Source organism: Oryza brachyantha, chromosome 11 (assembly GCF_000231095.2).
Source record: "Oryza brachyantha chromosome 11, ObraRS2, whole genome shotgun sequence".
In the NCBI taxonomy this organism is placed as follows: Eukaryota; Viridiplantae; Streptophyta; class Magnoliopsida; order Poales; family Poaceae; genus Oryza; species Oryza brachyantha.
This window is the reverse complement of record NC_023173.2, coordinates 610405-623972: the sequence shown is the minus strand read 5'-3', so window position 1 is coordinate 623972 and position 13568 is coordinate 610405. Positions and strand designations below refer to the sequence as shown.

The 13568-nt window shown below is 42.0% G+C and overlaps 2 protein-coding genes across 2 annotated transcripts; one reads left to right on the top strand and one right to left on the bottom strand.

Annotated features, from left to right (window-relative positions):
* The first annotated feature begins 908 nt into the window (after positions 1 to 908).
* LOC102721868 (probable serine/threonine-protein kinase WNK8) lies at positions 909 to 7052 on the top strand. The gene is made up of 4 exons (XM_015842627.2): positions 909 to 1104; positions 1245 to 1945; positions 3988 to 5347; positions 6295 to 7052. Exons 2-4 carry the CDS (start codon positions 1838 to 1840, stop codon positions 6690 to 6692), a joined length of 1866 nt encoding a protein of 621 aa, XP_015698113.1. The 5' UTR covers positions 909 to 1104; positions 1245 to 1837; the 3' UTR covers positions 6693 to 7052.
* A 3115-nt stretch (positions 7053 to 10167) lies between these two features.
* On the bottom strand, positions 10168 to 12256 carry LOC102721587 (protein GRAVITROPIC IN THE LIGHT 1-like). The gene is made up of 2 exons (XM_006662605.3): positions 12199 to 12256; positions 10168 to 11614 (listed from the first exon to the last, which is right to left on the bottom strand). The coding sequence occupies exon 2, from the start codon at positions 11607 to 11609 to the stop codon at positions 10353 to 10355; it is 1257 nt and encodes a 418-aa protein (XP_006662668.2). The 5' UTR covers positions 11610 to 11614; positions 12199 to 12256; the 3' UTR covers positions 10168 to 10352.
* Between the last annotated feature and the right edge of the window lie 1312 nt (positions 12257 to 13568).

Below are 13568 nucleotides of genomic sequence, written 5' to 3'. Positions count from 1 at the left end.
TCTGCTAGTGGATAATACCTTTTGAACTTTAGATCGGATCTTTCTGAATTATTGAGAGACAACCTGAATGTTATTGGCCATCATTGGGACCCAGATCCATTTTGCCTGTATTTATTCTAAACCACTTATTTATTCTAAGTTTTTGTCCAAGTGTCATGAGAGCAGCGTAGAATTTTTCTAGACTTCGAAATGGGTGCAGCAAGCTAACCTGTCAGTTATTGTCATCACGAATGTTTTCACACGTACAATGAACTCATTTCTCCCAAATCATTATGTGTTTTAAACGTTTATATAGTTTGAAAGTTCATGTTATTTTTTTAGAGAAAAGAAGATGGGTAATCTGAAGCTGCTTACTTGTTAATATTTAATTACTCCATCAGGTCTCAATCGTAGGTGTGTGTTCAGGTTGAAGCCGGTGATGGGGCTACTAGTACGCTGGCCTACAAGGGAGGTTGGAAATGGCAAGGATTCCAGGAGAATCCTGAAACTCAAAATAAAGATATGGGAAAAAAGAGAGAGAAATGATTATTTGTCTGAATTCACAATGTTCAGTCTCTCCTCAAGGAAAGGAAAGGAAAGGCATGCTCTAAAATTAATCTTTTTTTTCTGAATAGGAATATACAAGATACAATATATCCTGGCTTTGCATAAGCTAAAATAAAAGTGACCAGAATATGTCAGGTTTATTACGAAAAAGAAAGCAAAGTCAACTCAGAATCATGTGAACATATTCTGAAAAATTCAGTTGTGTTTGGTCTGCTCTGCTGCTGTCCAAACGTAACCAACCTTTCCTCCTCCCTCTGCATATCTGAATTATCAAGAACCCACAAGTCTCCTCCTCCTCGCCAAACATAGTCAGGAATTATAGGATTGACAGGAAGAAAGAAATCCTCCTTCCCGTTCACAAATCACAATCATTCACTCCTCCAACAATTGTCTGATATATAGTTGCATGCCCACAGTCAGCTCAAGAGTAGCTAGCCTTTTCTGACTTGTGACATTTCTCCATAAGCTTGTGTCATTTCTCCACAAGTAAATAGCTGAAACTCCTGCATTTCTTGCTCAAATGGATTTTTCGTCAAGGCATAGATTCTTCAAATTCAGGTTAGCAGCAGTCTCCTTCCTCTCCATGTAGCTAGTGCAAACCCTCAAGATCAGCAGTTTATCACAATAACCTGATAAAAAAGAGGAAAATTCGCTCTCCCGACTAGCTCTCATCAGTCAATCCATCTTTGCAACCTCAGGTGACAGGCGAGATCTGAATTTCTGATCTTTTCCCCTTCTCATCAGTAGAAACCCAAGGATCATTCCTCCCTCTGCACTGCAGTACTGCACACCACACCAGAGTGTAGTACGTGTCTCATCAGCATCAAAAGTGACATGCAAACACACCACACAAATTGAGGTCGATTGATAGAATCGAATTCCACTTAAATTTGCAGGGTGGAAGAGAATCCCCTGCCTGCTTGATTTGATCGGGATTACAGGCATCCAATTCCATCACTCAACCGGAGCTGTCTGCCTTGTTGCTATCGCCCTATTTCTGCTACCTCGTGGCGTGCTGGTTTCTTGCAAAATTCTCTGGCCTTGCGTTGCGTTAGGCGCCTAAGTAGTGGCTCGTCAGCGTCAGATGAGTGCAGGGCCTTGCTGCTCGGAGGCGTCCATGGCGTGGATGCTCCTGCGCATCGACTGCTCCCTCCTCGGCTGGCTCCTCTTCCGCGTCTTCTTCTCCCACCACCAAAACCACCACGCCAACCAGTACACCATCTTCTAGCACACAGCTATCGTATCATCTATATACAGCAAGTAAGCTGTCGCTCGCCGACGGTGGCCGAGCATGTCCGGCTCAGGGCGATGCGGCGGCCGGCGGCGGGAGAGAAGTACGGTGGTGGGCGACGACAGGAATGGATACGTCGAGACTGACCCAACTGGGCGCTATGGCCGGGTAATTTATTCAGTACTTCTTCTTCTTCTCGAAATTTAAAGTTGTTCTCTTTCTTCTTACAAGGATAAATTTGAGATTTTTGTATAAAAAAACTCGATCTTTTTATGACCCTCAAACGATCAGCAAGCAATTTCATGTTCTTCAGAATAATTCAGGAAGATGGTAGTCGTGCGGTCGTACCTATCATTCATGCCTTTAGTTGTTCAGTTCTATGTATTTAGTTGGGCTCACTACCACAGAAACACTCATATTCGATGGGCTAGCTAGCAGTTAATTATATCCCAACACACATTTGTAACTATCATTTAAACCTTTATCTAAAAAAAACTGTCAGTTGAAACATGTAGCCTTCATTATTTTTCAAAAAAGCATGTAGACTTCTTGTTCTATAGCTTAATTTTCAAGGATGGATTCCATGATGATGTGCACCTCGGAGCTAACAGCCCTAAAGTATACTAATTAAATTATTCTGTCTTCCGTGTTCTCAATATCATCATATCCATTTGGCTTTTGCTGCTATCTATGGGCTGCATATATGGGACAATTGAATACATATTGCACACAGAACAGATCAGTCTTTGTAATCCGAAGCAATTTGTGTACAGAAAGAAAACATCAGTTTTTTCTATATTTGGTCAAATAACGGAAGTGCATCATAAATTTGAGATGTTGGGAATTCCATTATGATTTGTCTTCCAATCCAATCATGGAAGGGTACGTGTTACTTATGAAACAAGAGTTGGTGTTTGGTTGGGTTTTGAAGTTTCCTAGTATGTCGGATTTGATGATAAGATGAGCAGTTTACAAGTGTCGTCGATATGCCAATAATTAGATGCTGAAAGCTTCAAGCGTATATGCCCTGTCTGGTCCTGCTCATTCCATAAGATTTGCTACGATCTCACCTCCTTTTTCTTCTCAGTGGGATGAAGACATATCTAGCAGCAACTTTTAGTAGTGCATACTACATATACGTTAATCTTTCTTGTATTTTCTCCAGGTTTAGAGGTGTAGAATTTATTTGTAGCTATATATATATTGAGCTTTTGCAAAAGTGTCTCACCTTTGAAAAGTTGACAACTACCGAGTACTTGTTGAGCTACCTTTTTGTATATCTTAATTTTAACTTTTGATCAAAAGTGCCGGTAGTTTACTGCTTAGGGAAACTAATTAGACGAGTTGCTAAGGCATTCAGTACTAAACTGGTTCTCTCAACTCAAAAGTCAAAAGTATTGATTTATTTGAATAGAATATTTTTAGACCTTGTGTTATAAATAAAAACACTTGAATTTTGCATTATTCACCTTAGAACATTCTGAAAAAAAAAATGCGTGTAAAACATTCTTACCATTTCAATTTACCATATACGTGCACTGCAGTATGAATTTTTTTTCTAGTCTTTTCTTGAAGAAAGGCAATCCCTTGTAGCACTTGTTAGTGTAATACAGTACATGAATATTTTTTTTTTGCAAAATTGTTGGGTATATGCTCATTAGTGATTTTTTTATGTCTTCCAAATTTTTAATATTTATATTCTTTTAAAAAAAGTATATTCATATGTACAGATTGAAAATAAGTTTTTGGAAGTTTTAAATACTTAAAAGGTGCAAGAAACAAAAAAAGAGTCATCATTGGTGCTATCTAAAGTATAAATTTTGACTATGTACATATTTTTATCTAATCTTTTCTAAAGTACAGTAACGGATCAAGGAAAATATATTAGGTTGTGTTGACAAATTAGATAGAGAACCAACTTATTTTCATTAATTATTGGCATGAAATTCTACGAGAGCCTTAGTGGGTACTCAAGGGCCCCAACGGAGATAGTGAGGCCTCAAGCCTATGCACCGTCGTTCATCCTAAGATACACAAATTAAGTATGAAATATTAAGAACATAAGTGAAAATGAAACCATTTTGAAGCCAAAGCTTTTGTCGATTCAAATTGCTTTGTGTTGGGCTAATCATAAGCTTGAGAATATATAGATCAAAAATCAAAAAAAAATGTTGGTGTTTGGCAAATAATGGATGGATGAATGGATGCAGATGGCGGAGGTGCTGGGAAAGGGGGCGATGAAGACGGTGTACCGGGGGTTCGACGAGGTGCGGGGGGTGGAGGTGGCGTGGAACCAGGCCACCATCTCCGACGTCCTCCGCACCCCCGACGCCCTCCACCGCATGTACGCCGAGGTCAGCCTCCTCGCCGACCTCCGCCACGACGCCATCATCTCCTTCCACGCCTCCTGGGTCGACCCTTCCCCCTCCCGCCGCTCCTTCAACTTCATCACCGAGCTCTTCTCCTCCGGCACCCTCCGCTCCTACCGCCTCCGCTACCCGCGCGTCAGCCGCCGCGCCATCGCCGCCTGGGCGCGCCACCTCCTCCGCGGCCTCGCCTACCTCCACTCCCGCGGTGTCATCCACCGCGACCTCAAGTGCGACAACATCTTCGTCAACGGCCACCTCGGCCAGGTCAAGATCGGCGACCTCGGCCTCGCCGCCGTCCTCCGCGGCTGCTCCTCCGCCCACAGCGTCATCGGCACGCCCGAGTTCATGGCCCCCGAGATGTACGACGAGCACTACGGCGTCGCCGTCGACGTCTACTCCTTCGGCATGTGCATGCTCGAGATGCTCACCAACGAGTACCCCTACAGCGAGTGCAACAACCCGGCCCAGATATACAAGAAGGTCACCGCCGGCAAGATGCCCGACGCCTTCTACCGCCTCACCGACCCCGAAGCCCGCCGCTTCATCGGCCGCTGCCTCGTCGCCGCTTCCCACCGCCCCTCCGCCGAGGAGCTCCTGCTCGACCCCTTCCTCTCGCCGTCTCAGCACCACGAAGATCAAAACAGCAACATGATTACGTGTCATTCCGCCCCTCCACCGCCGCCATTGCCATTGATCACTATTGCCAATAGTGAACAAGAGGAGGAGGAAGAGGAGGCGCCGGCAGCAGAAAGGACGGCGCTGGACATGATGATCACCGGGAAGCTGAACAAAGAGCACGACACCATCTTCCTCAAGGTACAGATCGGCAGCGACGGATCATCACGTGACGGTCATGGCGGGAACGTGCGGAACATCTACTTCCCGTTCGACATCGTGAACGACACGGCGACGGAGGTGGCGACGGAGATGGTGAAGGAGCTGGACATCGGCGACAGGGAGCCGAGGGAGATCGCGGCCATGATCGAGCAGGAGATAGTGAGGTTGGTGCCAGGGTACAAGCAGCAGCAGCAGGAATACTCATACGCGGATGACCACGATGATGACGACGACGACGGACACCCCAATCCCTTCTACTACCTCTCCTCTTCGCCGACCTCCTCTCAGGGATCTCTCTGCGGGGTGGGGCCCACGTCCTCGGAGGCCTTTCCTGGCCCACATGGCAAGGTTGACTGGTCAAGAGGTATGTACAGAGCTGTTCTCATCTTTAATCTGGATATCTTTTTAGTTCTGAATATATATTTAGCTAGTTAGGGTATGAAAAAGTTATAATCAAATCACTTGAGTAGAAGAAACAAAAAGAAAAACATTCATCACCTTTCTTTTATATTCAGTTTGGAAATTGTACATGACGTATAGCAGAGTAGCATCTACCAATGGCACCAAAACTAGTTAAGTTGCTCTCTTCAAAAAAAAAAAAGTATACATTTGATTTTGTTCCTGTTCTGAACCGCTATAATTTGTCCCTATATACTATACGTATGACTACACAGTAGATACATAGTAGCTAGTGACTAGTGATCACCGTATGAACCCAAGAAATTGGAAGTCAGACACGCAACGCAAGCTAGTCCTGGGAAACAGTATTAGCATATGGGTGGACATAGCGCTGGCGTGCCATATAAAATAGTCACTAAAAATATAAAATTTTTTGACAAGATAGATAAATGTGAGTTGTATCACTTCACAAACATGCAAGTTTAAATTCAACTTCTACAAGTTGTCACAAAAAAAACAAATAAAACTGAGACTAAGTATACACATATTTATAATTGTTTTTGTTATTTTTCCTACAACATGTAGAAGTTGAATTTAAACTTGTATGTTTGTGGAGTGATATAACTCATATTTATATATATTGTCAAATTTTTTTATATTTTTTAATGATTATTTAGATGACATGCAAACAACAGGTGAACATCCACACATTGTGCTAAAAAACTGCTTTCAATTACTGGCAAGTATAGGTAGCTAGGTGGGTGATATATCGTTGTCCATTATTTTGTTGCTATATATTCGTGCCAATCTTGTGACAGGAATGCATGCGTCAGTTGTGTACATCATCTTTGTTGCTAGCGGCGTCACTGCGGCATTATGTTGAAACTGAGTTTGACATGATGGTGGGTGTAGATTACTGTTACTACCGCCCTCCAAGCAGCAGCAGCGTGAGTGTCAGCGACGACGATGACTGCACGGCGAGCTGCCCTACAAGCGCTGGAAGTCAGCAGCAGCACTGCTCCTCTTCCAGCAGATTGGGGCCAGCAGCAGCAGAAGGAGGGCACGCCGGACGGGCGCGGCAGCGAGAGGGAGAGGAGGAGCGGCGGCGGCGGAGGATGACGAGGAACAGGTCGATGGTGGACATGCGGAGCCAGCTGCTGCACCGGACGCTGGTGGAGGAGCTCAACAAGCGCCTCTTCTTCAACACCGTCGGCGCCGTCCACGACATCGGCTTCCGCGACCCCACCTCCTCCTCCTCCTCGTCGCAGCAACATCGCCGGAGCCACAAGCACCAACACTACATGTTCTGAAAATCTTAATACATTTTGAATGCAAATTTGGTATATGTTTACACAATCAGATGCAGCTTAGCAGCTCCGGCGAATCGATTTGCACATATATAAGCGATGACCATTGCGCGTGCGGCCGACCACAAAATTGTGTATATTTGGAACAAGTGCATGCGTTTCGTTCGTTCATAAGGGAATTTTGCCACGCGCCATGTGAATATATGTGAGTTGTTCTAGCTGTTCTGTAAAGACCTTGTTACCTATAGTTTTCTAACAAAATCCGGGTACACAATGACCTGTTTCTCTGCAAATCAAAAGTTCTATGTTAATGGTATGTATTTATTTTTCATATAACGGATACTCCCTCCGTTTCATAATGTAAAATGTTCGACTTTTTTGCTTGCAATGTTTGATTATTCGTTTTATTTAAAAGATTATGAAAATATTATTAATTTTGTTGGTGACTTTATTATAAAAAAAACTTTAAGTATGACTTATCATTTTTTATATTTGTACTAAATTTTTGAATAATGTTTAGTGGTTTGGGAGTAGAACACAGTTAGCACGCTGGTGCATTACCTAACTAGTGTAATAAGCAGAGTTATTAGTGCTAAACAGTAAAACTGGATCTCCTTTGTTGAAAGCGTCTTAATCTAGCTGAGTTTTCCACTTTGCCGATCCTTCTTTCTTTTTCCCCCTTTTATGTGGTCATTCTCCCAAATAAATCTTTTCGAATCCAAGTGTTTCCAAAGTCTTTTGAAGGAATCAACCAAAATTTTCTATCCGAATAAACCTGGGCCGTTGACTCATATCGGATCCCTCCCTTCCTGGGCCGTTTCTGGGCTCCGGCTTTGGGCCTATTTGGGCAATCGCCGTGTGCAGTTACTGCCACGCGTTAATGCAGCCTGTAACTTGCTGTACGCGTACGCAGCTACACAAAATAGCAGTGCCCCTCCAAAAAAAAAGAATATTTCGGTAAAGAGGAGGGCAAATATCCAGAGTCAACGGTCAAATGTTTCCCGTCCCATTCACACACATATCTAATGATCCAATGCAACCATTGGAGTAGTTGACATGTTGCCGAAGCAGAGCCTGAAGTTGATGCCCTTATCTTTTCGAGGTGTGTAAATATTTCAACAAACACATTTAAGTTGCATGTTTTGCTACTTGATGCAATTGTATATATACACTTCATCATCCCCTGACTAAAAGCGCACCGAGTAAACGAACCCGTCCAAGTTTACATTTGATTAACAACATGAATTTACATCGTAACATAGTCAGAATTCAGAAAAATGCAGGGGAAACTCAAAGATTAAGTTGCAAACTGGGAGTATATAAAAAATCTATGATCTCATCTCAAGTATACTCCATATATCATATATCTAGCTTGTTTATATACAACAAAGAGGAAAAAAATAATGTCATGAAAAAAGGGCTAAATTAAAGAATCATACACAATGAAGAGAGGAAGGCCTAGTTGGTGCGCTTGCTGGGGGAGGACGGCAGTGGCTTTCCTCTCGGCTTCATGCTCTTCAACCACGACATCACCTCTTCTTCTTCAGTCCTCGTCTCTCCGGCGATCTGCAGCTGCCGCGGCGTCGACGACATGGCTGAAGGAAGAGGAAGAGGCCTGGTGCAGGTGACTTGCTGTGCGACCAGGAGGAGCAGCAGAAGCATGAGCAACGACGACGCCCAGCTGCTCTTCTTGGCCATTGTCATCTCTTAATTAAGTTGTCTTGGAAAATGGATGTATGTATGGATGTGCAGATCCAAAGGGATGAAACAAGGTAGCAGCAAGCCAGGATCGATCGGATATATATAGAGAGAGAGAAAGCCTGGAGGAGAAGGTGGAGGAAGAGGAGAATTAACTTGGAAAATGTGTTAATGGTGATCTTCTCCTTCCAAATTAATAATATAGGATACTGAAGATGTGTGATGTCTGCAAGCTGGAGCTGGAAGGAGAGAGCAGAAGAAGAAGAAGAAGAAAGGGTGAGGTGAGGGGAGACGTGCGGATCAAGTATATAGTTGACGCGTTTTTCCATTCCTTGCCGGATCACTCCTGTATAGTATAATGGAGGATTAGAACGCACCATTCATTCACGTTCACGTTCACAATCCCAGCCAGCTCACCGACTTATTGCCTACTACACTCACAATATATACAGAGGTTAATTGCAATCTCTTCTTTTGTTCTGTAATCGATCAGTGCGTACGTGCTATCCTATTCCTACGCACACAAAAAAACATTAAGCCCTAACCTGCAACCCTGCTAGCTGTAAGTTACTCATGATCCCTCTTATATATCACTCAAAATTCAAAACCAAATAGGGGTAAATCTAATTAATTTATATATATACGCATAGAGAGAGTTTTACTCCCATGTACCACGAGGTACATCAAATCGTTTCTGATCGTTAGATCCAATAGTGCACATCCTACTTAGCTAGATTCAATGGTGAGAAACGATTTAGTATCGCAAAATACAAAAGAAAGGATGAGAATAAAACTCATATTAATATATGAATAAATCTAAACAAATCTAAAAAAATCTTATGGATACTGCGTAAACTTTTCGTTCCGAAACTATAATATTGAGTTAGTGAGTCAGCTTCGACTGACGCGCGTACATACATGTATGTATGTGTGTGATGGGGCTTGGCGCGTTAAGACATCGACCAAGTCTACATGTTGACATTTTAGATGACCACACCACCCACTGCGTTAGGTCATTCTACGTACTATAGCTAGTTTTTGGTCAATTGACATAAGCAACTAATGTGGGCCCTTGTTAATTCCTCAACTCATTATTGACTTGGAGTTGACTTCACATATATCCTATATGCATTGTCCCCTTCTTTGACGAATTAAAGCAGCACTACAAAACACAGAGAAACTTTATCGTTATTTACGAACTATCTAAGATTTACTAAACTAGTATAAAATTTTGATACCCATACCTACCAACTTTTTACAATAGAAAATTTAGTATTCTCATGTATCTTTTCAATGGTGCTAAAGAAACCCATAACAAAACATTGGAGATGATACATGCTTCTCTCATTTCTTCCTTTATTTAACTAGTTAATGACAATTTTGTATACTTATGGGGGTGATTGTTTAGCATTTTCATGGAAAAAACCAAATGACATATTTATAAAATAAAAATTAATTTATAAATAAATTTCTATATACGTATTCTTATCGATTTAAAAGCTAAAACTGAAAAATAAATTACAATAAAAGCCTCAAAATCAACTCTAAATTTAAGGTTAAAAATTCAAATTTTGACTTATAAACATATACTAAGAGAAAAGATGGGGGTGATACCTTATGCAATAATCTATATTGTCTATGAAATGAATAATATTCAAACATAAACAGTGCCCAGTGACAAGTAATATTCGGAAATAGAGGGAGTAGCCATTTTTTGCCAAAAAAAAAAGTTTCACGACTATTTAGATTGCACCCAGGAAACTATTTACTAGGACTTAGTCTCAATGGAACTCTTCTCTGTAAGTACAGGATTGTCAATTAACATGTTAACCAATGCAGAATTACTACATACAATAAATTCCAAAATACAGTGTACAATATACTCAACAATCTTGCAGTGCAACCGCATGGTCGAAATTAAAGAAACAAACTCGTCTATCACAGCACGGATTAAGTACCTATGTGCTATCTGAATTTCAGATCACTTAGGTCAGTAATGGCGTCCTGCTGATCACGTCGGTAATGGAGGAATACCCTGCACGGCACCATCGTCTCACCCACCTTCATCCCCGGCGTCACCGTGAATGCAACGCCAATGCCAGCAGCAGAAGCAGAAGCGGCTCCCACGACGCTCTCCATGTACTCCTCCCTGTACGTGCTCCCTCTCCTCGCGTAGAACACCCTGACGTTTCCATGGCCGGAACATCGCCGGCGCGCCGCCACGGCCACCTGCATTGCCCACGCCGACCTCGCCGTCGTCGCGAACGCCCGGTAGAACCACGTCCTCGGGTGCCCGCCTCGCGACACGAACGCCCTCGCGTCCAGGTTCCTGAACATCGCCGACTCCATCTCCGGCGACACGGCTGCCAAATACTTTGACCTGCAGAATCTCGCGAAACTGGAGTTGGAGTGCTCCATCAACGCGTCCAGAGGGTCACAGCACCTCATGATTCGATCGAAGCGAGCTGCATCGACTTCATCATCGTCTTCAGCACCGCCATGTGCGAGCATTGTTCGTGACAGGTAGGCTTCCAATGAGTACCTCTTGAATGATGATTGTTCCTCTGCACTGTTGCTACAATGGTCAGACGAGGGCATCAAGCTAAAGAAAAGCTCTGCAAATTCATGCACCGATGTCGACGCAACCTTGAACAGCTCCAAGATTGCACTGGGCGTCGTCAGCTGTTTTAGGACAGTGGAGTAATCCTTCCCGCGCTTATTAACTGATGGTTTGCTCTTGATCTGCTTATTCAGTCTCGAATTCTCACTCTTCAGACCATCCAGCTCCCTTCTTAGCAGTAGAATGTCTGAATCTTTCTTCCTCGTCTCGGCTTCCAGTTCCTGCACCAGAGACCATCGATCGTTGATCAGTGACCCGACGCTGCCGTTCCAACTGCATAAGCTCTGCAGAGCACTGACCGAGTCAAGCTCCGAGGTGATGATCTCATCGGCGAAGGCAATCTTTGGCGGATTATAAGGGATATGAGCTTTCTGCAGCTTGATGTAGGCTGACTTGAGAGATCTGATTTCTTCAAACAGTCTTGTGAGTACTAGACTCTGATCATATCCGCCACAGTAATCTCCGAATTCTGTCTTTGTGTCAGCAAAATCAGGCGCTGCACAAACCTTTGTGATTTTGCAGAGCTTGGAGAAACCTAGTACCAGTCCAGGAACACTGCAGGTAGTACTCCTTGAGGCACTTCTTGGTGTTCTTGCTTCCATTTCGGCTGGTTCAGTTCAAACCATGAAACAAACAATAATCTTTTAGCTGACAAGGGACTAGTGTGCTGTAAATTTATGTAAGAAAAGCAATGCGGTGAAAGGTTTGGACTTGCTCTACTGGTGTAATTTGACAGAAAGACTAAAATCTCTGTTTATGACCACAGTCCAAATGCAGAAACATCTTTCATTTTCTGAAATGTAAACCCAAGAGGAAATCACAGACTAACATTTAGGCATGCCAGAGACAAGCAGATCTTGTGCTCCATCTTCACTGTTTTGAGCATTAGTGCAACAAAATTCAGATACTACATTCTAAGATCTTGTGCTCCATCTCCAGTGTTTTGAGCATTTGTGCAACAAAATTCAGATACTACATTCTACTACCAGATTTGAGCAATAAGCTGAAACCCAGCATGTGCATGGTCTTGATGGATAAAATTGGATGAAGCAATACGTACACAACAGCAAGAACTATGCTGCAGGAACAAGAAAATACGTAACCAGAATAAACAGTTATTGGATCAAACAAACCTGAGACTGAGAAACAGATTTATTTGATGAAAATGAAGGGGAAGCAAACAGTAAGTACCTGAGAGAGACTGGTGTAGTGTGAGGAAGATGAAGCTAATAAACTTCCCACGGCTAAAATTGAAACATTTTCAAGTCTGGTGCTGCTGCTGCATGCTAGCCTCTGGTATGAGAGGAAAGCAAAAGAGCAGGAAAGGGGTGGTCCGTCCGTCCGGCACAAGGACAGGAAATGGACATGGCATTGGCATTGGGAACAACAAAAGCAAAAGGATTGCAGAGACAAGGTATTTTGCGATGCATTGTGGCCAGTGGAATGGATAGTGTGTTGTCCCCCCCACTGTGGGGTCTCAAAGCAAAAGTGATAAAGCGGTAAAAGAATTGGAATTCGGATGATATTTCAAATATTCCAACCAATCCTTTTTCGAACGCAAGACTGCCCTCATCTTTTCGCTTTTAATTATACTTATAAATCAAATTTTTAATTTTTAACCTTTAATTTTAAGTAGATTTTGATTTTTCCCAAACAATCACTCCCTACAAAATAAGGCCACTTTTGTAATGCATTCCATTGGAGTAGACAGAAATTCACTAGTACTCCATCCGTTTCATATTATATCTAAGTTAAACTAAGTTTATAGAAAAATAATATTTTTAACATAAAATAAATATACCATAAATATATACAATAAACGATGGATTTAGTTAAACTAATGTTATGCTGTAGATATTAGTAAACTCGGTTAAATTAAAAATGTTTGACTTAAGGTAAACCAAAAGTGACTTATGATATATCAAAAACTTATGATGTAAAACAGAGAAAATATAAGTTAAATCCTACCCATGAATGGCCATGATTAATATGGATATTTAGACCATTATCAATAGAACGAAAAGGACATTTTTTTTTTTGCTTCCTCTTGCAAGCCATGACACTAATCTAGAAAGACATGACGTACAGGTGACAGGTCATCAACGCCGGTGAATAGCTGCGATTTGAGGGTCTAATGCATGGATGAGGAATGTCCTTGTCAAGGAATGTACATCTTAACGTTGATACGAAGGTACGGTAAAAAATCGCAAAATAAAATTACGCCCACATTCATATATACAGTACTTCGTATGTCTACAAATATAAAGATTTATAAACTTGGCATGGTTTTAACGTGCTACTTTAACCAATAATATCTATAAAAATAAATTACTTTAAATAGGAAGAGTTAGATATTATGATAGTTGTTTAATAATAAATCTGATAACATCTCATTCTTACCACACGAGTCGTTATGATTTTTTTATATTAACAATGAAATTAAAAACTTTGACTTAGCACTGTTTATAGGGATGAATCGAGGGGGCAATTACGTAGCATAATAGATCTATCTAGCTATATATTTCCTCCGTGCCAAAATAAAACAACTCCAGGTGTTTAAA